Source organism: Pristiophorus japonicus, chromosome 16 (genome assembly GCF_044704955.1).
Source record: "Pristiophorus japonicus isolate sPriJap1 chromosome 16, sPriJap1.hap1, whole genome shotgun sequence".
Taxonomy (NCBI): domain Eukaryota; kingdom Metazoa; phylum Chordata; class Chondrichthyes; family Pristiophoridae; genus Pristiophorus; species Pristiophorus japonicus.
The window spans coordinates 72,851,639-72,876,580 of NC_091992.1; the positions used below are offsets into that span (position 1 = coordinate 72,851,639).

At 49.0% G+C, this 24,942-nt stretch overlaps 2 protein-coding genes across 3 annotated transcripts in view; one reads left to right on the top strand and one right to left on the bottom strand.

The window, feature by feature from the left end:
- Window positions 1–24,942, top strand: part of acsf2 (acyl-CoA synthetase family member 2) — a 196,153-nt gene that overhangs the window by 105,203 nt on the left and 66,008 nt on the right. The window lies entirely within an intron of this gene.
- chad (chondroadherin) lies at window positions 3,519–23,069 on the bottom strand. The gene is made up of 3 exons (XM_070857424.1): window positions 22,299–23,069; window positions 8,121–8,284; window positions 3,519–3,657 (listed from the first exon to the last, which is right to left on the bottom strand). Exons 1-3 carry the CDS (start codon window positions 23,067–23,069, stop codon window positions 3,519–3,521), a joined length of 1,074 nt encoding a protein of 357 aa, XP_070713525.1.

Sequence of the window (24,942 nt, forward strand, 5' to 3'; positions counted from 1 at the left end):
ATTTAGGATTTCTCCACCATTGAGGCAACAGACCTTCCCAAACCGCCCAGCCCACAAACAGGACAAATCACCGAATAAGACACGTTGCCTGAGCACCCGAGACTGGATGGCTGGGGTCGGGGGCTGTAGGTCAGACACCAATACTGTACGACGCCCATGAACGCTGTGAGCCCCTAACCCGCAATGCTCACAGTCATTCCCTTTCTTCTTTGCAGTAACTTCAGAGAGTGAGCCAGAATGTGTCCGCCTGGGTGCCTGTGATACCCGCGAGCTTGTTAACTGAACCGATGAAATGAATTCATTCAGTTATAAACCTGCAGGCACACTGGGATTGCCCAGTCAGGGTACTGGGATGTTACATTGTTTAATGGTGCTGAGTGTGTGGCTCTCTTGCACACCCCATCCCCCCAATGTCTGGTCTCTCCCTCACGGGGTCAGACTCACTGACCTCCTCACCCTCACGGGGTCAGACTCACTGACCTCCCTGAAGGAAGTGGAGCGATGGACAGCTCTGGTCATCGTGGAACCACAGAACCTCTCGGCACAGTGTGTGAACCCCGGTGAGTGTTTCCTCCCCAGTCACCGGGGGCACGGCCGGCCAAGAAGCAACCTGTGCACACTGGACCGAGGACATTGGCGGGCTCCACAAAGGGTGGCCTGGAGCAAGGCGCATTGGAGCACGAGTGAAACTCGCCGAGAGGTGTTTGGTTAGATTGATTGGCGAGCACTGCAGATCCCAGATCCCACTAATCTCCAATACCCGCCCAGCTCCGCAATAGATACGTCACTCCGTGAAATAACTGAGAAGAAAGGAAAGAAATACAATGGCAGACTTTTCTTGCGATGATCAGGACCAGGGGACTTCCATGCGGAGGAATGGAGTCCAGTGTTAGCAGCGAGGTATGTCCTAGCACCGGGTTCAGTGCAGAGTAAAACTTATCCATTTCTAACTCTGGCCAGTTATCCCGTGTCCTGTCGGAATGACATTGCCAACTAGGGGCAGTTGTGTGCTGTAGGTCTGTGTCCTGTACACTGTCTAACTCAACTCATTTCATAAAGGGCCTTTCCAGAGAGCAGACAGAGGATTAGAACCCAGATGCACAGACACTGCTCCACCCAGAGTCCTTCCCTCCCTCCCTCCGTCTCCTATCCACTGTCTAACTTCTCACTTGGGGGTAAATACAATATTGAAACGTTGATGGTCCATTAGTGCAAGGCAACTTAAAACCCTTCCCATTCTTGCCCACTGTTTCTTGTACCTTTACAGTTAGCAAGGACATAGTATCAGTTGAATACCAGCTCACTAGAAGAGAGCAGGAAGTAAACTACAAACACCATCACACGCAAGTTTCAAAACTCCAGGCTTGGGAATGGGAAGGGAAATCTGTCAAATCTTACTCGCCAAAAACACTGATCGAGTTGCAGAATAGGTGGGTAGAGAAGGACATTGGAAGCAGACAGTTTGAAGTCGGTTCGAGAGCCAATTGTGTGTGTGTGTGTGTGCGTGTGGGGACGGGTTTGAGGAGGTGGATAGGTGGGGCTACATTTGGAATTGGGAAGGGCAATTGGGCCCAACACATTTTTTCCAAAGAGGTACGTTTATGGAGGAGTAGAGTGTAGCATAACTGGCACGGCAGAGGGAGGGAGGAAAAGTCTTCAACATGGTATCGAGATCACAGGAAATGTCCTATACGTGTACATAAATATATATATGTGTGTAAATATAATAATCTTGTCAAAAGCCTGTATGTCTACTTTGAAGAGATGCTTCTAATTAGAAATGTGTTTGCCCCATCTTTTGTTTGTGTAACTACTCGATTTCCATTGCTGTTTCTAAGCACGGATGTTTGGCTGACACACACTTGGACAGTGAAAAGGTATGGCTGCAGTCCATTACGTGCTCTTCAAAGGCGTGAGGAATTTGTTGCCGATTCACGGTAACCGTGGAGGGTGACTGAGAAATTCCTTCTGTGTGCGGCAAGTGGCTGTAAGGAGTCATCAGTTGGCGTGGTCAAACTAGGAGCCAGTCTCCAGGACGGACATTCCCATCACCTACTGGGGGAAAAAGGAAGTGTGTCAGTGAGCCGAGGCCTGGAAGGGGCGCTCTGGGGGGAGGCAGCAATTACCCCACATTTTGCCACTTTTGCCCTTGCAAAGGAACAGGATTAAGCCATTCAGCCCCTTGAGTCTGTTCCGCCATTCAATGAGATCGTGGGTGATCAGTATCTTAACTCCATTTACCTGCCATTGCTCCATATCCTTTGATACCTTTGCCTTGAAAAATCTAACCATTTTTGATAATTGCCCCCCAGCATCTACAGCTATTTTGGGGGACAGAGTTCCAGATTTCCATTACTGTTTGTGTGACGATGTGCTTTCTAATTTTAAGATTAAGCCCCCTTGTTCTGGACTCCCCTGCCAGAGGAAAGTTTCTCTGCATCTACTCTATCGAATCCCTTCATCGTTTTACACCCCTCGATCAGATCATCCAGCAATCTTCTAAACTCCTGGGAATGCAAGCCACGTTTCTGCAATCATTCCTGTGCTGAAGGTTGCTGAGGGTACAGATTCCACAGGCCATGGCAACCCATCAGCACCTCACCCAACGGGTAATTCTTCCTGCGTCAGCCCAGCGAGGGAGGTTCAGCGATCTCGTCCTCTCACAGGAAGCAGATTTGCCTCTTCGGTGTCTGGGGGGGTCAGAGGCTCGGTGGAACAGATATGCACGATCCCAAATACAGGAACAAATGGCTCACTATTTAGGCCACAGCTGGAGTACTGCGTGCAGTTCTGGTTATATTACAGGAAAGGTGTGATTGCACTAGAAAGGGTACAGAGGATGTTGCTTGGACTGGAGAATTTTAGCTATGAGGAAAGATTGGATAGGCTGGGTTTGTTTTCATTGGAACAGAGGAGGCTGAGGGGAGACCTTTATTGAGGTGTATAAAATTATGAGGGGCCTTGATGGAGTGGATAGAAAGGGCCTATTTCCCTTGGCAGAGGGGTCAACAACCAGGGGTCATAGATTTAAAGTAACTGGTAGAAGGTTTAAGGGGATTTGAGGGGCAATGTCTTCACCCAGAGGGTGGTGGGGGTCTGGAACTCTCTGCCTGAAAGGGTGGTAGAGGCAGAAACCCTCACCACATTTAAAAAGTACTTGGATGTGCACTTGAAGTGCCGTAACCTGCAGGGCTACGGACCGAGAGCTAGAAAGTGGGATTAGGCTGGATAGCTCTATGTTGGTTGGCATGGACACGATGGGCCGAATGGCCTCCTTCCGTGCTGTAAATGTCTCTGATTCTATAATCCTTCCCGTTAAAATGAATGAGAGTGGCTTGGAATAGGCACTGTCGCCTGGCCAGACTCTGAGCCGGGCACTGAAGAGGACATTCTGCCCTCTGACCCTCACCCGGACCCTGGCCCGCTTTCCCCACTCCAGTTGCAGTGTCCCTTCCATCAGCCTGCTCGGTATCAAGGCGGAGCGGATGCTGGAGTCTTCCTACCCCCCACGTACCTGCTCAGAGTATGTTCTTCCTGTTACGCTTCGCGCGTCCTTGGCAAGTCTGGAAGGCGGAGGTTTCCCGGATCTGCTGACCTCGGTATTGGCTTGGAGAAGCACACACTCCGTCTGGACGGTTCCTGCTAGTGTCCATCCATCTGTACACAGGGGATAGAGAACGGCAATTCATTAACCATGACTGGCTCGCTTTCAAACGCCAGTGGACTGAACAAAGATGATTAAAGCATGGATGTTGTATCCAATGGCCAGGCGTACAGTTTTGGTCTCCGTATTTAAGGAAGGATATACTTGCTTTGGAGGCTGTTCAGAGAAGGTTCACTCGGTTGATTCCGGAGATGAGGGGGTTGACTTATGAGGATAGGTTGAGTAGGTTGGACCTCTACTCATTGGAGCTCAGAAGAATGAGAGGTGATCTTATTGAAACATATAAGATAATGGGGGGGATCGACAAGGTGGATGCAGAGAGGATGTTTCCACTCACAGGGGGAACTAAAACTAGAGGGCATAGTCTTAGAATAAGGGGCCACCCATTTAAAACTGAGATGAGGAGGAATTTCCTCTCTGAGAGTTGTAAATCTATGGAATTCTCTGCCCCAGGGAGCTGTGGAAGCTGGGCTATTGAATATATTTAAGGTGAAGATCGACAGATTTTTGAGTGATAAGGGAGTAAAAGGTTCTGGGGTGTGGATGGGGAAGTGGAGCTGAGTCCATGATCCGATCAGCCATGATCTGATTGAATGGCAGAGCAGGCTCGCGGGGCCTACTCCTGTTCCTATTATGTTCTTGTATCGAATGTATGAACAAGGGGCTATAATTGAAGAGTAATGTAGCAGCATCAGTGTACTAATCTATAGTCATTGGCACATGTAATGAGAGAGGTGCCTGTGTGAAGTAACGGAACATAGAATTATAGAAATTACAGGTCAAAAGAGGGCCTTTCAGCCCACCATGCCTGTACCAGTACTAGCTCTTCGACTACAATGCTCTTCTCTCACCTTCTTTCCCTGCCATTTCAAATAGTTACCCAATATCTTTTCAGTGGTGATGTACTTTCTGTCTCGTGGTCCCTGTTGTAATAACCCTCTCTGTGAAAACATTTCGAGCTTCCCTCTTCATTCTTCTCCTGATAATCCTCTGTATATCCCCTTGTTACTGATTCACCAACCACTAGCGATAATCCTTCACTTTCAGAATTTTGAAAACCTGTATTTCATCCCTCCCTAACCTCCTCAGTAACACAGAAAAAGCTCCAGTTCTTTGAATCTTCGCAGCTATCAACCTTGGCATCATTCTCACATGCTTTGCTGCACTCTTCACAGTGGCATGTCTAGAATTGCATGCTCGACTCCAACTGTGGCCTAACCAATGTTTTGTACCAATTCAAACATAACTCCCTTCCTTTTACATTCAATGCCCCATGCACAAAGCTCCAAATCCCTCCCCCCTTGTTTACAGCCGTTTCTATCTGCTCTCCTGCTTTTTAAAGACCCAGATGTCTGTACCCATCTGTTTGTCCACTTCGCAAGCATCTTATTATATTCCTTCCTTCCAAAATGTACTTTACAGTAACCTTGTTCAAACTGCAGCTGCTCCCTATCTGCCCTTTCCACTGACCTCTCTCTGTCCTCCTGCAGTCCCGTGTCCTGCTCACAGTTTGCTATGCTCTTTAATTTGGTTTTATTGGTAAACATCAATATCAGGCCCCTCGTGCCGATGTTCAGGTTTTTTATTTAAATGTAAAAAGAATCAAAAAAAGGCCCCAGCATTGACACGCCACTACCCACATCCCATCATTTGCAAAAACTCTGACTCTGTGCTTTCAGTGCCCAGGTCATATTTATATCCGGGTGCCTATATTTTCTTTAATATCATGTGCCTTCATTTTTAGAACAAGTCCCTTATGAGGCAGCTTATCAGATGCCTTCTGAAAATCCAAAGATGCAACATCCACTTTATTTTTCTCATCTATACCGTCTTTCGTCTCCTTAAACAGTTCTATTAACTCAATCCCTTACAGCTCAATACTGACCGTTCCTGATTACCCAGGTCTCGCGGTGCTCACTAAATTCATCCCATATTATGGACACTCGAAATTTACCCATGGCTGACATCATTATGGGCTTATCCCATCTATACTTTTTATCAGTTTCTCTCTCCGCCACCCCCCCCCCCCCCCACCCAGCCCCCGCATGTTTATCATATACCAAATGTAGACTTTAATCAGTTGGTAGCACATGTGCTGCTCAGTTAGGAGTCCTTGGGTTCAGCCCCACTCCAGGATTTGAGCACATAATCTAGGCTGACACTCCAGTGCAGTGCTGAGGGAGCGCTGCACTGTCTGAGGCGCAGTCTTCCGCATGAGTCGTTAAACCAAGCGCTCTCAGGTGGACGTAAAAGATCCCACGGCACTATTTCAAAGAGCAGGGGACTTATCCCTGGTGTCCTGGCCAACAATTATCCTTTAACCATCATAACCAGAACAAACACACTGATCATTATTGTGTGCTGTTTGTGGGATCTTGCTGTGCACATTGACTGCTATGTTTGCCTATGTAACCGTTATTGCAAAAATACTTCATTGCTGTGAAGCACTTTGGGATATTCTGATCACAAATAAAATCTGACCTTTCTTTTACTCCTGTTTTGTTTTGGGGCCTTTTTTTTTTAAAGATACTCTGAAAATACTCTTCCTAGAGAGCCCAACCTCCCCAGGCCCCAGATAGTGAGGCGAAGTGTAGTGTGTCCAGTAATCGAGGGGAGAACCCTCTGCTTTTAATCTCTGCCTCAATGGGCCTCTCTTGTCCCCAGTAAGGACCAGAGTAAAACTACACCAGATTTTGGGCTTTAACCCTAATCATATTTATTAAACAATAAAACATCAAGCAAATAGTTGAGGTTGGCTCGCTGCTGTGTAGTTAAAAATGATAACTGGCTTACAACGATATTTAGTGAACATGTTGCATAATATTCCTCTCCCTCTGGTCCCTATCTGATCTGCCATGGTTTTCCCACCCATTGACTGGGGTCACTTCCCTTCATCCCACAAAGTTGCTCTTTTCCCACTTTCTCTTTCACACCTTTTTGTCTTTATTGTCGGTGTGAGAATAATGAGGTTCTGGGACCAGTTGCCAAATTTTCCGTTATTTGTCCTGCGATGCTGACCTGCACCAGACCCAATGACACAGCTTTCCTCTTTGATATGCAACGTGCCTGGCGTGTATTTCAAGAACCTCTCTCCTTTTTAAGCACAAATGTCTCGCCTTGGGGCAATCAAAGTATCCCATGCCTGTGTTACAGGAAGATGATTATTACGGGCAGGGCAGGGTAAAGTTCTGTACCATGAGGTGATTGATTGGCAGAACGCATACAGAACCAAAGCTAAAATGGTAGCACTGTGCAGGGGAGTAACTGAATGGCAGAGTGGCAAGAGCCCGAGAGCTGTGGGCGTTGGCAGCGGGGGGGGGGGGGAGGAGAATGTGAATGGTGAGGTCTTGTGGCATCGATTGTCTCAACATTGAACGTAGGCCCATTTCATTGAAAATTGGGACGTTGGCCATTTAGAAGTTGGAAACTGGTCTCGTTTGATTTTACCAATTAACATCTAAATACGCGAAGACTTGGGAGGAACCATGGATCAGAAGAGTCCAGGACAATGGAGAGTCTGAAGACTGAAATGAGCTTCCGACCACATATCCTCAGCATAACTAAGCCCGCCTATTTTCACCTCCGTAACATCGCCTGTCTCCACCCTTGCCTCAGCTCATCCGCTGCTGAAACCCTCATCCATGCCTTTGTTACCTCTAGACTTGACTATTCCAACACACTCCTGGCTGGCCTCTCACATTCTACCCTACGTAAACTAGAGGTAATCCAAAACTCAGCTGCCTGTGTCCTAATTCGCACAAAGTCCCGCTCACACACCACTCCTGTGTTCGCTGACCTACACTGGCTTCCGGTTGAGCAACGCCTCGATTTCAAAATTCTCATCCTTATTTTCAAATCCCTCCATGGCCTCGCCCCTCCCTATCTCTGTAATCTCCTCCAGCCCCATAACCCCCCGAGATGTCTGCACTCCTCTAATTCTGCTTTCCAGAGCATCGCTGATTATAATCGCTCATTGGTGGTCGTGCCTTCTGTTGCCTGGGCCCTAAGCTCTGGAACTCCCGCCCTAAACCTCTCCACCTCTCTACCTCTCTTTCCTCCTTCAAGACACTCCTTAAAACCTACCACTTTGATCAAGCTTTTGGTCACCTGCGCTAATTTCTACTTTTGCGGCTCGGTGTCATATTGTTTTAACTCGTGATATTCCTGTGAAGCTCCTTGGGACGTTTCACTACGTTAAAGGTGCTATATAAATACAAGTTGTTGTTGTTGGATGATAGGACAGCAGTAGGTCGGGAGCCCGCTGATCAGATTAAATACAGGCAGGTTAATAACCTGCTCTTTGAGAAAGCGTTAATCACCCCCAGGTCCCCCTCAATCCAACATAGGACTAGGTGTGCACAGCACAAATGTGTAAAATATGGTACCGACTTAAAGGGCCGTCCTATATTCAATAAAGGGAGGAGGAGCTTGGGTGTGGACTCGGTGAATACTGTACCTTCGCACTGCAGCAATGGAGCAGGTGCACTGCCAGGGGTTGTTGGAGAGAGTCATGTTCCTCATTTTGGTCAGGACGAGGCTGTGAGGTAGACTCTCCAATTTGTTGTCGTTGAGGTGGAGAGCAGAGAGGGCGGTGACACCACTGAATGCTTCATCTGAAAACTAAACACAGCCTGCAGTTAGACCTGCTTCAATTCTAGCATTTCTTTGTATAATATATACTGTATAAAATACTTTCAAAATCAACACCCCAACAGAATAGTTTTAACTCTTCTTCAGCAGTCCCTCGTATCGAGGATGACTTGCTTCTACGCCAAAAGGGGAAGAATTCGACGAGTTCACAGGTGTTTCAATGAAGTACTTAATATTCCAGGCCCTGAACTACATCCCGAAGGGTGGAAGATGCCTGTGCGTGGATTTTTTAACTTGTGGTGGCCACCACATGTTCTTGACAGAGCTTGGTTTTTATCCAGTGGCAAGGGTTACTCAAGATGACTGGAGACCAGCTCTGCTGCATGGACCTAGTGCGCACACATATGATTTCCAGAAGGCATTTGACAAGGTGCCACATAAAAGGTTATTGCACAAGATAAAAGCTCACGGGATTGGGGGTAATATATTAGCATGGATAGAGGATTGGCTAATGAACAGAAAACAGAGTCGGGATAAATGGTTCATTCTTGGGTTGGCAATCAGTAACTAGTGGAGTGCCGCAGGGATCAGTGCTGGGACCTCAACTATTTACAATCTATATTAACGACTTGGAAGAAAGGGACTGAGTGTAACGTAACCAAGTTTGCTGATGATACAAGGATGGGAGGAAAAGCAATGTGTGAGGAGGACACAAAAAATCTGCAAAAGGACATAGACAGGCTAAGTGAGTGGGCAAAAATTTGGCAGATGGAGTATAATGTTGCAAAGTGTGAGGGCGTGCACTTTGGCAGAAAAAATCAAAGGGCAAATTATTATTTAAATGCCGAAAGATTGCAAAGTGCTGCAGTACAGTGGGACCTGGGGTACTCGTGCATGAAACACAAAAGGTTAGTATGCAGGTACAGCAAATGATCAGGAAGGCCAATGGAATCTTGGCCTTTATTGCAAAGGGGATGGAGTATAAAAGCAGGGAAGTCTTGCTACAGTTATGCAGGGTATTGGCGAGGCCACATCTGGAATACTGCGTGCAGTTTTGATTTCCATATTTACGAAAGGATACACTTGCTTTGGAGGCAGTTCAGAGAAGGTTCACTAGGTTGATTCCGGAGATGAGGGGGTTGACTTATGAGGAAAGGTTGAGTAGGTTGAGCCTCTACTCATTAAAATTCAGAAGAATAAGAGGTGATTTTATTGAAACGCATAAGATTATGAGGGGGCTTGACAAGGTGGATGCAGAGAGGATGTTTCCACTGAGGGGGGAGTCTAGAACTAGAGGGCATGATCTTAGAATAAGGGGCCGCCCATTTAAAAGTGAGATGAGGAGAAATCTCTTCTCTGAGGGTTGTAAATCTGTGGGATTCTCTGTCTCAGAGAGCTGTGGAAGCTGGGACATTGAATAAATTTAAGACAGAGATAGACAGTTTCTTAAACGATAAGGGAATAAGGGGTTATGGGGAGCGGGCAGGGAAGTGGAACTGCATCCATGATCGGATCAGCCATGATCTTATTAAATGGCGGAGCAGGCTCGAGGGGCTGTATGGCCTCCTCCTGCTCTTATTTCTTATGTTCTTATATCACATACTCTTAGACCGCTGGTATCGCCAGAGAAATGGCAGTCTATCTTCTCCAATCGATTTTGCAAGCTTTCATCTTGAACACGAATATTACAGTTATAAATCACTGAAACATTAGAGAGCCTTATTACCCTGTTTCTGTTCTTTACAGATAACGCCAGATATGCTGCACATTTCCAGCAGCTTTTGTTCATTTTCAGCAAGATGGGTTTTGATTGGTGATAAACTGTCTCCAAAGAGCATTTTTTAAAGTCAATCAAACACCCAAGCCACAATTGATGCAATAAAATGAGGTCTGTTTCTGACCTTGAGTTTAATGCATTGAGGCAGAAATGGTACGACTGGACATAGTGTCAGCTGTGGCACAGTGCTCGCTTCTGGGTCAGCAGGTTGTGGGCCAGGGACTTGAACACACAAATCTCGGCTCACACTCCAGTGCAGTGCTGACTCTTTCATTTTATGCTACTGCTGATTTAAAAAGTCAAGCATATGCCCCATTTTTAAAGGGACACAATAAATAAGGACTGTAAATTAACCAAGTTAAAAGGAACCTTAATAAATCAAATTAAAATTTATTTCCTATTGTGATGATGCACTCCAGTCCCTCCGGCACCCACCTCTCGCGGAAGGCTGCGAGCGTACCGGTGGACACCCTGGCGCAAATGTAACCGCGGAAGAAAGGCAGGCAGTCAGGCTGAACAACTCCCTCGACCGGCCGCTGCCTGGACCGGTTAATGGGCACCTTGGCCATGCCCAGGAGCAGTCCCCCGGGGAGGTCCTCCGACCTGCCCGCTCCCCTTCCCCACACCCCCACGGACCAGGTGCCCATTTTTGGAAAGGAATCCTCTCTCTGTATTGGCCCGGCTGACCTGCAGCGTCTATTCACAGGTGCGACCTGATTACCGAGCAGCACGGGGGTTTTGAGCTGCTCTGTTTCTGGCCGGGGCTGGTTCGCCCTCCGACCTGGCGTTCCGAGGCTATCCGAGGACCACCACGTGGACACGGTCTTAGTGCGGGCACTCGATCGGCACAGACTGCAACCCAGAACCTCCGGACCTCAAGCAATCCTTCAGCTTCATCCTCCCCACAACGGAATCATAGGCACGCACCACTGCACCCAGCTCCAGCGCAGTACTGCAGGAGTGTCACTGCATCCCAGCTCCAGTGCACCCAGCTCCAGCGCAGTACTGCGGGAGTGGCACTGCACCCAGCTCCAGCGCAGTACTGCAGGAGTGTCACTGCACCCAGCTCCACTGCAGCCAGCTCCAGCGCAGTACTGCGGGAGTGTCACTGCAGCCAGCTCCAGTGCAGTGCTGAGGGAGTGCTGCACTGTCAGAGGTGTGTTTTCCATATTATAACAGCGACTACACTCCAAAAGTACTTCATTGGCTATAAAGTGCTGTGAGACGTCCGTTGGTCATGAAAGGCACTATATAAATGCAATTCTTTCTTTCTATGGTGCACTAAGAATTACAGTCACCAACGCCCCCCACATTGTCCTGGAGTCTACCGGAATTAAAGATTAATTTCCCGGAAACTCCTGCAAGTAACCCTGGAGAAAAGTCATAGGGACATTTTCTGCTCCTATACCACTCTCAGCCCATGATGCAATCCAGCCAGGAATGTGTGCTCTGATAAAATCACGCAATAGATAGAGTGGGTTTTGGAGCAAAGAGGATTATGGGTATTGTAGTCGCCATTGTTGACTGATTTATCGGGCAACCAATGTTGGGTGTGGCACGGTTGGAGGCAGGATGTCATGTGATGAAACCCCCCCCCACCCCCGGAATACGTTCTGACTAGAGCTGGCAGCCGTAATAAGGATTAAGTTCACAATAATTGCCTTGGCTTTGATTGCCAAAGTTATATTATTACCCTTTTTCACTTGGTCTGTTCCAATGTATGATATCATAAATTGAAAAAATAAGGTTGGAGTAAAGCTGAGGTGGAACCTTTGACCTTATTAATGAAATAGACCACTGAGATTAGGGAACGGCACGAGTTGTGGGATAAAATCATAGCTTTATGTTGACAGAATGATTAATGATGAAGTGGTGATGAACTGACCAGACAGTATTGCAGTGTGTGATGGTGAGAAGATAGGGATGGGAGTGGCACATGTGTTGTGTGGTATACGATTCAGCACGGATGAGTAAAGATTGTGTGAAGACCAACGCTGAGGTGGTGGCACTGGGCAGAGGAACATGTACCCACTACTACATACCCTAAACTATATGGGGGCTGTTTGTAAAAATTTACGGCAGGGTGACTAACAGTATGCCAAGGGTCCAATCAATGTCTTGCCCGAGGACCAGTCTCAGATTTCTACAGCACACAGACACACAGTGATAGTTCATAGGTCTGTGCATGACTTCCCGCAAACAGTGAGCACCCGATTTCAGTCTTCTCACAGCGGGCTGATGCCAAGGGATCTCCAGGCTTTCACAAGAAAGTAAATGAAGGGCCAATAATCCCATTAAGATGTTCTATTTGAATTGGGCCACTTCCCTTCCTCCAGGGAGTCTGGGAAAACCCTCCGGAGAGGGAACAAACATCGAGTCCCAACCTAATCCGCAGGCCACGAGTGGACACACACTTGGAGCAGCAGGTCTGCTGAGAGCCACAGGTGGGCAGGACACGAGGCTACAAATGGCCTGATGCTTTATTCTGAGCACCACGGTCCTCTCTGAAAGAAAAAGAAAGACTTGCATTTCTATAGCGCCTTTCATGACAACCAGACGTCTCAAAGCCCTTCACAGTCAATGAAGTACTTACAGCCCACATCTCCCGTAGGCAACTAGGCCCATACAGTGGAGTCTGGTCTCTAGTCGTCTTGGACCCCCTTGCCGCTGGACCAAGACCTTGTTCTGCTAAGCCCGTGTGGCACCCCACGTTAAAAGAACTCACGCACAGGCATCTTCCACCCTTCAATATGAAGTTCGGGACCTGGAACGTTAGGACCCTCATGGACAACTATGATGACTTTTGGGGTATAATCACTGTTGTAATATGAGAAAAGCGGCAGCCAATTGGCGCACAGCAAGCTCCCATAAACAACAATGTGATAATGACCAGATAAACTGTTCTAGTGATGTTGATTGAGGGATAAATATTGGCCCCAGGACACCAGGGAGAACTCCCCTGCTGTTCTTCGAAATAGTGCCTTGGAATCTTTTACATCCACCTGAGAAAGCAGACAGGGCCTCGGTTTAACATCTCATCCGAAAGACAGCACCTCCGACAATGCAGCACTCCCTCAGCACTGCACTGGAGTGTCAGCCTGGATTCTGTGCTCAAGTCCCTGGAGTGGGACTTGAACCCACAACCTTCTGACTCAGAGGCGAGAGTGCTGCCCACTGAGCCACAGCTGATACTCTGCCTTCAAGCTGGTCAGTTATGACATTAAGAGGATCTCGAGTGGATTGCAGAATTGTAATTCCCTCACAGCCGTCGTCGTGTGTTGCCCAGTGAGTGCAGGAATTCCTGATATGAAGTAAATCATTCACGCTGCAGGCTCTGTAGAGTCATTCATCCCTGCTACACCGCTGGACAGCAATCGGACGGAGCAGAGTGATGGCCGCTGACTCTCATCAGCTCCACAACTGACTGAAGTTTCTCAAATGTATATGGTTATTATTAAAAACAGACTTCGATGTTCAGTTGACAGTTGGAAGTTTTGATTTAGAATCCCATTAGGGGGGGTTTGTGACCTTGTTCTTTGCCAGATCACCAGGCGGGGTACTTAGTAGCCATGGAGATTGGAGGGGGTCATGGGAATGGGAAGATCCCAGCCTCCATCAGCTATTCAAAGTGCAGTGGGACTGCAACTCTGACCCTCCCAGAATCCCTTTAGGAGGAAGAGGCACGGTATCCAATGGTAACAGTTGGGGCTTTTTAAATTACATTTATTGTCCATTCTTTGTTACTCTGAGAGTGTTGAGAGAGGGAGAGTCACACGTAGATCAGACCAGGTAGGGAGAGGGTGGTAGGTTTTCTCCTCAGAAGGACATTGGTGAACCAGTTGGGTTTGAACGACAATCCGTCAATATTCCCCGCTCCAAATGGCCTGATTTGTAGAATTCCCCTTCACAACTTGCCATGGTGGGATTTGAGCTGGGTTATGTGTGCAGGGCCGTAGCTGCGAGCCTATCACCCATTACAGAGCTGCGAGTGGCAAAACTGACTCGCTGTGTTAATTTAAAAAAGCTACACTTAGTAAAAAATCAAGAATATTGCTAGCTTAGTAAGGATATGGGTGAGGTTCTGGAGCCCACTGTAGTTGAAGAGCCTACCCCTGTCTAGACTCACAAGGGAAGAATGGCCGCGTTTAGGGGTACATGAGAATACCAGCACCCCTAGCATCTGCAAGTGAGCTAGTGTGAGATAGTGAGAGTGGATCTGGCTTGTTTGTAGGTGGAATGAAGTTCAGCACACAGAGGGTTAATCTGAAGGCTCAGTGACTCTTCTGTCTCCGAGCTTCAGTTTGGCAAAACTTGAGCCTGGAACTCTGAAAACAATTTTGCCGTCTGTTTCAGTTTTGGCTGCGATCGCCGCCTGCGATCACTGCCTATATTATAGCACCCGAGCTATAAAACTTGCCCTTCAGTGTGAAGCCGTGGACACTGTAGCAGCAGTCGCTTGCTATGTGTCTGTACAGGATGCTCATGTGGAAACTGGCCTGGGGTTTTTCCACAGCTCGGCAAGATGGAAATTTCCACTGAGATTCCATCTTGGTCTTTATTACAAAATCAAATTAAATCCCTTCAGCAAATAGCACATCTTTGACAGTTCTGAGAGCGGCTTGCGCCTAGGATGGGCAGTGAGGGGAAGGTGCAGGGTCAAATCCTAACTCTGCCGAGTTCCCTATCTCGGTCACTGTATAGAGGGAGTCCATTGGCTGGCTGATGCTGGGTGCCAAACGGTCCATCCCCCCTGGCCTCCAGCAATCTGTTCAAAGGTGGGAGCTGGTTCCCTTGCTAACCTCGTGGGACAGGAGGTACCTCAACCGGCAAGGCCAGAGCCAGGGAAGCAAAGGGTGGGACAAAGGGAAGAAAATAAGGAAGCATGATTCTGACCTTAGCTGATTCCTGCCAGATCAGCAGCATTGACTGCAGTTGACCTCCTTCTGCTTGGCTTAAAGCATGGGGAGATTGCCCAGGATCCGTGCTTCTAATCACTGAGAAACGGTGCTTTACAGAATCATGTTACTCGTGAATATCAGATGGTTGTGGTGCTGGCTGTGGCTCAGTTGGTAGCACTCTTGCCTCTGAGTTAGCGGGTCACAGGTTCAAATCCCACTCCAGAGACTTGAGTCCAGACCCCAGTGCCGCACTGATGGAGTCATCATCATCATCATAGGCAGTCCCTCGAAATTGAGGAGGACTTGCTTCCACTCTAAAACCGAGTTCTCAGGTGACTGAACAGTCCAATACGGGAATTACGGTTGAAGGAAAGGATGGGTGGGGAGTCTGGTTTGCTGCACGTTCCTTCCGCTGCCTGCGCTTGGTTTCTGCATGCTCTCGGCGATGAGACTCGAGGTGCTCAGCGCCCTCCCGGATGCTCTGCCTCCACTTAGGGTGGTCTTTGGCCAGGGACTCCCAGGTGTTGGTGAGGATGTTGCATTTTATCAGGGAGGCTTTGAGGGTGTCCTTGAAACGTTTCCTCTGCCCACCTGGGGCTCGCTTGCCCTGTAGGAGTTCCGAGTAGAGCGCTTGCTTTGGGAGCCTTGTGTCAGGCATGTGAACAATGTGGCCTGCCCAGCGGACCTGGTCGAGTGTGGTCAGTGCTTCGATGCTGAGGATGTTGGCCTGATCGAGGACGCTAACGTTGGTGCATCTGTCCTCCCAGGGGATTTGCAGGATCTTGCAGAGACATCGTTGGTGGTATTTCTCCAATGACTCGAGGTGTCTTCTGTATATGGTCCACTTCTCTGCCGCACTGTTGGAGGTGCTGCCCAACGTCCTGGAGTGGCTTGATGGTCCACATCAGGGGGCATTAAGAATCAACCACGCAGTGTGGAATTGGAGACACAAGGAGGCCAGAATAGGTTGGGGTGCTGGGTTCCCTTCCCTGAAGGACCTCAGTGAGCAGGTTGGGCCTATTCTCATTGGAGTTTAGAAGATTGAGAGGTGATCTTATTGGGCTTGACAGGGTGGATGCAGAGAGGATGTTTTCCCTCCACCACTGGGGCACATTTAAAACGGAGATAAGGAGGAATTTCTTCTCTCAGAGGGTTGTGAATCTGTGGAATGCTCTGCCCCAGAGAGCTGTGGAGGCTGGGTCATTGAATGTATTTAAGGTGACAGATTTTTGAGCGATAAGGGAGTAAAGGGTTATGGAGAGCGGGCAGGGAAGTGGAGCTGAGTCCATGATCAGATCATCCATGATCTTATTGAATGGTGGAGCAGGCTCGAGGGGCCAAATGGCCGACTCCTGCTCTTATTTCTTATGTTCTTATGAACCACTTGGGTTTTTATACCAATCCAACAGCTCCACAGTCACTTTACTGATACCAGCCCACAACATTTACAGAAGGCAGGGCAGGGTTCAAAGGCTGACCTAGGGATTGCCAGTCCGGTACCAGAACCACAGGGCTGCCGAGCAGGTAGACTCACAACATTTCAGGGTCATCTCCCAGTCTGCACTGAGTTACCTGATCTCTGGCAAAATGGTGGTGGTAGTGGTGGTGTTAGAAATGTGGCCTCAGTGCATTGGGCTAGGGAAGGACAGAATCAGTGTGTGTGTATGTGTGTGTGTGTACACATCAGGTGATTGAGCTTGCCTATGGTGCCCTCACTGTCTTGGCTTATGCTTGAAGAATGGCCACTTGGGCAAGTTAGTGAAGGGAAGCTGGAGGCCAGGACTGGTACCCTGGCCAAAAGAGTCAATGGTTTTGGACCTGTGGTTCCCAAAGCTCTCCCCCACTGGGGGTTTTCCTCGCCTCATGTCTGGCTCTGTTGTAGACTCACTGATGGAGATCGATCACTGTGCTTGGTCAACAACTCCGTTATCTTTGTACCGTGCCACTACCAGGATTTAAAAATTAATTCTCGGGTTGTGGACGTCACTATCAAGGCCGGCGTTTATTGTCCATCCCCAGCTGTCCTCAAGAAGATGGTGGTGGTGGGAGTTCCCAGATTTTGACCAGCAACAATGAAGAAACGGCGATGTTTGTCCAAGTCAGGATGGTGTGGATGGTAGATGGGGAACTGGATAAACTATGGCCTTTTCTCATCGAGCCATTCCTACGTTCTTATGTGCTGGAGGGAGGGGCGAAACTGAGCACAAAGGAGGAGGGAGAACAAAGAAATGGAGGAGAGAGTAAATTTTGATGGGTTCGCTGAATGTAGTGAAGTCAACAGCCCCTAAGTAGCTGGTTGCTTTCCCCTTCTCTTCAGTATTATCTTGAGATGATGGCGAATTGTCCTCTTTAGTCAAGCCTCTGAAGCAAAAGACTCTTGTAGACTGCATTTGGTGCGAACTTGAACCAATTGTGACACAACTTCTTGGAGGGGTTCTCACAGCTCATAACTTTAATGCGTTCGGTAACTTGAGTCGCACTGCCACATTTGCATCAATACACATATGAAACCATCTCTCATTGATTCAAAAGTGGCAGTATAACTGTATTCCCAGACATGCGAGGCAGAGTTTGCTGCTTTTGCACTTGCCACTGCGCCCATTCACTAAAATGGGTGGAAAATGACCATCCGGCATAAGCAGAAACAGGCCTTGGCCTCTCCACCGAGATCAACTCAGTCTGAATGTGGTCTGGAACTTTGTTCATTCCAATCACAGAGCAAGTCGTGCTTGCGTGCTATCGTAAACCCAGAATACTTGAAATAAACTCCACGAGTGTGCCTGGCAGCACACATCCACCTCCGCACAGAGCAACACGTCTCAATGTCGTCTTTCTTTCAGGAGAAGGCACCAGTCAATGGCCCACTTGTTGTAGACCCCAGTGGACATTAGCGAAGCTGCATAGAGCTGGGCTTGTGCCGTGTGTTTAAAGGGATACTATAATCTGTGCAGTCTGCTGAAAGACCCTTCTCTGGGTTTGGAGAGATGTTTGTCTGTTTGGTTCATTTTGAAACATTAGGAGAGAAATATTGGCAAAAATCGCAGTGGAGCAGTTTTGCTATCCTGAGTGGCCAAACCTGGTGATGTCAGTGGGCTTGTCAGAGCAGACTATTTCTCCCGTCCCGTCTGCCCGCTCAAGTGGACGTAGAGGATCCCATGGCACTATTCGATGAAGAGCAGAGGAGTTCTCCCCGGTGTCCTGGCCAATATTTATCCCTCAACACACATCACTAAAAACAGATGATCTGGTCATTATCACATTGCTGTTTGTGGGAGCTTGCCGTGTCGCAAGTTTCCTGCCATGTTTCCTGCATTACAACGGTGACTGCAATTCAAAAAAAAAAGCACTTCATTGGCTGTAATTGAAGTCCTGAGGTCATGAAGGTGCTATATAAATGCAAATCTTTTGTCTACTCGGGAATCTTCAAAGTGTTATTCCTGTCGCCTTTTAAGGGTCAGTTTTCTTCCCTGCTCTAAAGGGACTGATGCTTGCTGGGGTCCGCTCTACGAGATGGACAGAAACCCACCAAGCAACCATTTCATGCACAAGTCCAGATGAGTTATTTGACTGTGGTCTGCGTCACAGCTAAACATCATCCTGTTCACATGTGAATGTATGTGGAAGAATCATGAAAGGGTTAATAAAATGGTTCTAGGAATCAATAAGAAAATAAGAAAAGACAGACTTGGTTTCCCGTGAGAAAGTAGTGGACAAAGTAGCTTGTGTGACCATCACTGATAAACAAGGGTTTATGGCCATGACTTGATAAGGTGCACATTTGCTTCGCGTGATTAAGCTGGGCTATTCCGCTCGTAAAAGCATAAAGTGTTCTAAAGATAAACAGGCTGTCAATTCATGAAGCCCTAGTAACACACTGTGATTGATGAAGCGGGCCATACCTCCTCTAGTTTGTAAGAATAAAAGGGATGCTTCTGTGAGGATAGGCAGACCTTTTGTCTGCCTGCCCCGGAATCTGTAGACTCTGTGCTGGCAGTTTGGTAACAGGTCCGAAGCTGCTTCAATAAAGACGTAAAGATTGAAGGTATCTGACTCGATTATTGTCGAATGCAGCTGACCACCCGAACTAGGACTTAACACACACATAAACACATCACATCCACTTGATGGTGAGGAGGAGTAGGAGGCCCAGCTGGTGATTCCCCCCTTTCCCTATCCCAGGCACTGAGGCCAATGACAGCACCCCAACTATGGTGCTATCTGAAAACCACTAACTGCACACACACCAGGCAGCAAACTTGGGGCAGTCTAGTCTGTAATGCTTAGGATCACTGCACACGTTTACCACAAAACATTGGCCAACCCCTTTGGTGATTCCTGACTGAGCTGTGTGTATACCAGGAGGTTTTGGTGAATTCTTTAGACTGGCATCGACCCACTCTCGGACATTCATCATCCTTGGCCAATGGGTTTGTGGAAGAACACAATTGGTGATGCGGGTGTTATAGTGTCACTGTTTGTTGTTGCTGCTACAAACATGTAGGGCTAGAAATTGCATAGCGCCCTGTCTGGGGCGATAACTTTTGCGGGAGCGCCAAAGTATCGCCAGGCGATAAAGATTTGCAGCTGACGGGGACTTCCGCTGTAGCGCTCCAAGAGGGAAGTGGAGCGAAATCAAGCGCTACCACTTCCCTTAGAGCGCTAAAGGGAGTGAGAGGGGACATAGTCTCAGAATAAGGGGCTGCCCATTTAAGATGGAGATGAGGAGGAATTTCTTCTCTCAGAGGGTTGTAAATCTGTGGAATTCTCTGCTCCAGAGAGCTGTGGAGGCTGGGTCATTGAATAAATTTAAGATGGAGCTAGACAGATTTTTGAGCGATAAGAGAGTCGAGGGTTATGGGGAGCGGGCAGGGAAGTGGAGCTGAGTCCATGATCAGATCAGCCATGATCTTATTAAATGGCGGAGCATGCTCGAGGGGCCAGGTGGCCGACTCCTGCTCCTATTTCTTATGTTCTTATGTAATGTTCTGTGCAGCACTGCCGTCTTATGAGGCTCCGTCCCTGACATAAAGGGAAGGGCCAATTTTGGTTTGAATCAATCTTCTTCATATCACTGTAGGGCCACGAGATCTGTAGGGGGCACTACTGCCCCCAGCCGAGTATGGGGCTGATAAATCTTGGGGTCCCAAAAAACCAAAAGACACCAGACTGGGGAAATGAATAAATTTTGCCCGACGTGACCACCACTGCCTGTAAATAGCATTCCCCAAGTGACCAGCCGAGATGACAATACCTCCTATAGCTGCCATTGTTGACGATCGGAGATGCTGCATGGGGTGGGAGCGAATATTGCATTCGGGGCGCTACGATCACGATCTATGGGGCGCTACAGAGCGAGGCGGTTAGTGTTAGCGCTAGCACAAAACCGCCAACCAAGTTTGTGGGCATCGAAGCATTGCAGCATCCGGTCGGCAACCCCTTAGCACTCCGTTACCCCACCACCTCCCCCCCCCCCCCCCCGCGGCACTAATGGGAGGCGCAAACCAGGCCAATTTCTCCTCCCACTTATTCAGGCCTCCACAGCCCGTGTACACTCTCCCTATCACAGACTACCCACCCATTCAATCCTCTCCCACAGCCCGTGTACACTCTACCCACCCATTCAATCCCCTCCCACAGCCCGTGTACACTCTACCCACCCATTCAATCCCCTCCCACAGCCCATGTACACTCTCCCATCACAGACTCTACCCACCCATTCAATCCCCTCCCACAACCCGTGTACACTCTACCCACCCATTCAATCCCCTCCCACAGCCCGTGTACACTCTCCCTATCACAGACTACCCACCCATTCAATCCCCTCCCACAGCCCGTGTAGACTCTACCCACCCATTCAATCCCCTCCCACAGCCCATGTACACTCTCCCATCACAGACTCTACCCACCCATTCAATCCCCTCCCACAGCCCGTGTACACTCTACCCACCCATTCAATCCCCTCCCACAGCCCGTGTACACTCTCCCTATCACAGACTACCCACCCATTCAATCCCCTCCCAGAGCCCGTGTACACTCTACCCACCCATTCAATCCCCTACCACAGCCCGTGTACACTCTACCCACCCATTCAATCCCCTCCCACAACCCATGTACACTCTCTCATCACAGACTCTACCCACCCATTCAATCCCCTCCCAGAGCCCGTGTACACTCTACCCACCCATTCAATCCCCTCCCACAGCCTGTGTACACTCTACCCACCCATTCAATCCCCTCCCACAGCCTGTGTACACTCTACCCACCCATTCAATCCCCTCCCACAGCCCGTGTACACTCTCCCATCACAGACTCTACCCACCCATTCAATCTCCCCCACAGCCTGTGTACACTCTCCCTATCACAGACTCTACCCACCCATTCAATCCCCTCCCACAGCCCGTGTACACTCTACCCACCCATTCAATCTCCCCCACAGCCCGTGTACACTCACCCTATCACGGACCCTATCCACCCATTCAATCTCCTGAGGGAAAATATTCCCTGATTCCCAAAGGGAATTGAAAGGGAACTCCAGAATCGTGAATCATTCCTTATCTCCATTATTGTATCCCACCCTGCAGTCCAGAAACCACCTTCCTCTTCCCTCCCGGACCCATCGAGCACTGGAGCAGTTAGCAGGTCGCTTGGGGCGTTGGATTTTTTTCTGTCTACAGTCTCCAATACTGATCCTAACCAGCTATTGATGATACTCCTTTTTGAAGGGGTTAATCGCCACCTCATAGCCACCTCATATCACCCATCTATCGCTCTCATGGATGATTGGTTGGGATGTCCCACCTATCTCCCATCTATTGCTCTCTCAGGTGATTGGTTGGGATGTCCCACCTATCGCTCTCTCGGGTGATTGGTTGGGAGATGTCCCACCTATCGCTCTCTCGGATGATTGGTTGGGATTTCTCACCTATCTCCCACCTATTGCTCTCTCAGGTGATTGGTTGGGATGTCCCACCTATCGCTCTCTCGGGTGATTGGTTGGGAGATGTCCCACCTATCGCTCTCTCGGAGGATTGGTTGGGATGTCTCACCTATCTCCCACCTATTGCTCTCTCAGGTGATTGGTTGGGATGTCCCACCTATCTCCCACCTATCTCCCTCGGGTGTCCCGAGTTATGCAGCACAGCCTAAATCCAATCGCTGACTAATCTCAATGAGTTGACTGAGTTGAATTGACAAACTGATCTCCTCAATCCCTAGAATGCCAGCTTCACTGCTTTGTTTAAAGCAGCAATGAGAAGACACGAAACCCTGAGCTGGGATTCCCCAGCCACCCAGTGTTTGGGTGGTGAGTCCCAGCAGCACTCGCCGTGCTCAGCCCAATGATCCCGGCCAACAAAAGGTCGCATCTTACCCTCTCCAGCCCCATGTTATTGAGCCAGATGCGCTCGACGTATCTGCCAAAGGAGCGGAAGGCATTGTCGGGGATGGTCCTGATGGAGTTGAAGGACAGCTTGAGTTCCTCCACCACCCTGAGCTTGCTGAGCGCCGTGGCAGGGTAGGTGGTCAGCCGGTTCTTGTCCAGGTACAGGTTGGCCAGGTTCTCCACGTCGTCCAGCGCCCCGGGCAGGATGGAAGTCAGGCCATTGTTGGTCAGATGCAGCCAGCGGAGCTCCTTGGCCCCAGAGAAGGTCCCTGGCCGGACCTGCTGCATCCTGTTGTTAGAGAGCTGCAGGAGGAACAGGCTCCGGAGGGGGGCCAGGAGGCCCTTGGCCAGCTCCCCGATCCGGTTGTCGTTCAGGTAGAGGTAGGTGAGCTGGGCCAGGTCCTGGAAGGCGCCAGGCCGGATGGTGGTGATGTGGTTGCTGGACAGGTAGAGGTACACCAGCTTCTTGAGGCCGCGGAAGGCGTTGGGCGACACCTCGCGAATGTGGCAGTCCTGCAGGTGCAGCGAGACCATGCTCCGCATGGAGCTGAAGGCACTGGAGGGGAGCACCGGGAAATGGTTCTGCTGCAGGCTCAGCAGCCGCACTTTGCCCGGCACCCTGGGGATCTTCCGCAGCCCCCTGTTCTCGCACACCACATGCAGTAGGTCCCCCAGGCAGTGACAGCTGCTGGGGCAGCGAGGGGCCGCCGTGACCATGGCCAGGACAGGGGCCATCAACAGCCAGCAGACCCTCTGCATTGTCCGGGCCGGAGAGAGAGGTGAGTGACAGAGAGAGAGAGTGAGAGAGGGCAGCTCCAAACTAACGCCGCAACCTCCTGCACTGCCCTTTATAAGCTGCAAGCCTCGCCTTCTGGGGCAGCACCTCCCTGGGCGGGACACACAGGTCCTGTCTGTTTAACACTGCACAAGCCTGTGCCTACAAATATCACAAGGCGTCGCAGATTCATATACAGCACAAACACAGGGGCGTTAATCCGCCCAACAAGGTCTGGGTTAAATACATGGCGAAGGAGCCTGGTCCCGGATGAGATTGCAGTGTGTGACTATCTCAGCCTGCCTCCAAAATGATCTCTATTTCATTACCTGGGAGCAATAACAGAGAGAGAGAGAGACACACACACACACACACACACACAGGGGTAACGCTCCTGTCTATTCACCATCAAGGATTGAGCACAGAGCTGACATCTTCTCAGAAAGCTTGAATGATAAGATCACTACCTATAATTATGCTGTGTTTTCTGCAAGTGGCTTTTTAATTTTTGTTTCAATCACTCAAGAAAATCTAGTAATGAAGTTAACTGGCTTCAGTCGCCCCTGTTTAAGGTTTGAGGAGGAAGTCTGTGAGCCAGGGAGCTGGCACAGACCCCGGACCCACCCTCTGCTCTTGGACCCGTGCCTTCCTTTCATATTTATGTAATCTGTAAAATGTGTTATTAATCCCCCACATCTTAAATGTGCTTCAGGAATGATTGCTCCACATTCCAAAATAGTTGTCAAAGGCAAAGAAAGAGCACATTTTGCAGGCAGCCAAAAACACATTTTTGGGCAGTTAGCTCACACCTTATATAACCAGTGTGGATTTCAAGCTTTCCTTGAGATATGCCTTCCCCAGTTTATTTTCATGTTACCTTGTAAAAGATTTATATAAAAATGTCTCTTCATTTCCCCCCTCACACCTCGCTATTCCTTCAGTGTGGCGGGATGTTGTCCATCACCCATTCATCATCATCACAGGCAGTCCCTCGGAATCGAGGAAGACTTGCTTCCACTCGAAAAGTGAGTTCTCAGGTGGCTGTACAGTCCAAATGGGAATTACAGTCTCTGTCACAGGTGGGACAGACAGTGGTTGAGGGAAGGGGTGGGTGGGGAGTCTGGTTTGCCACACGCTCCTTCCGCTGCCTGCGCTTGGTTTCTGCATGCTCTCGGTGATGAGACTCGAGGTGCTCAGCGCCTTCCCGGATGCTCTTCCTCCACTTAGGGCGGTCTTTGGCCAGGGACTCTCAGGTGTCAGTGGGGATGTTGCACTTTATCAGGGAGGCTTTGAGGGTGTCTTTGTAACGTTTCCGCTGCCCACCTGGGGCTCGCTTGCCGTGTAGGAGTTCCGAATAGAGCGCTTGTTTTGGGAGTCTCGTGTCGGGCATGCGAACAATGTGGCCCGCCCAGCAGAGCTGGTAGAGTGTGGTCAGTGCTTCAATACTGGGGATGTTGGCCTGATCGAGGACACTGATGTTGGTGTGTCTGTCCTCCCAGGGGATTTGCAGGATTTTGCAGAGACAGCGCTGGTGGTATTTCTCCAGCGATTTGAGGTGTATATGGTATAGTGAATCGGTCACTAAGGAAAGAGTGTCTGAGCACTGGGAGAACTGGTCAGAGAGAGTCAGCATGGATTTGTGACGGGCAAGTCATGTCGAACAAACCTAGTGTATTTTTTTGAGAAGGTAATTAATGTGATAGCTTAGGGAATGTCGATGGATGTTAATTATATAAACTTCCAGAAAGCATTCGACAAGGTTCCACATAAGAGACTGTTATAAGAGAAGAGAGCATAGTCTCAGAATAAGGGGTCGCCCATTTAAAACTGAGATGAGAAGGAATTTCTTCTCTCAGA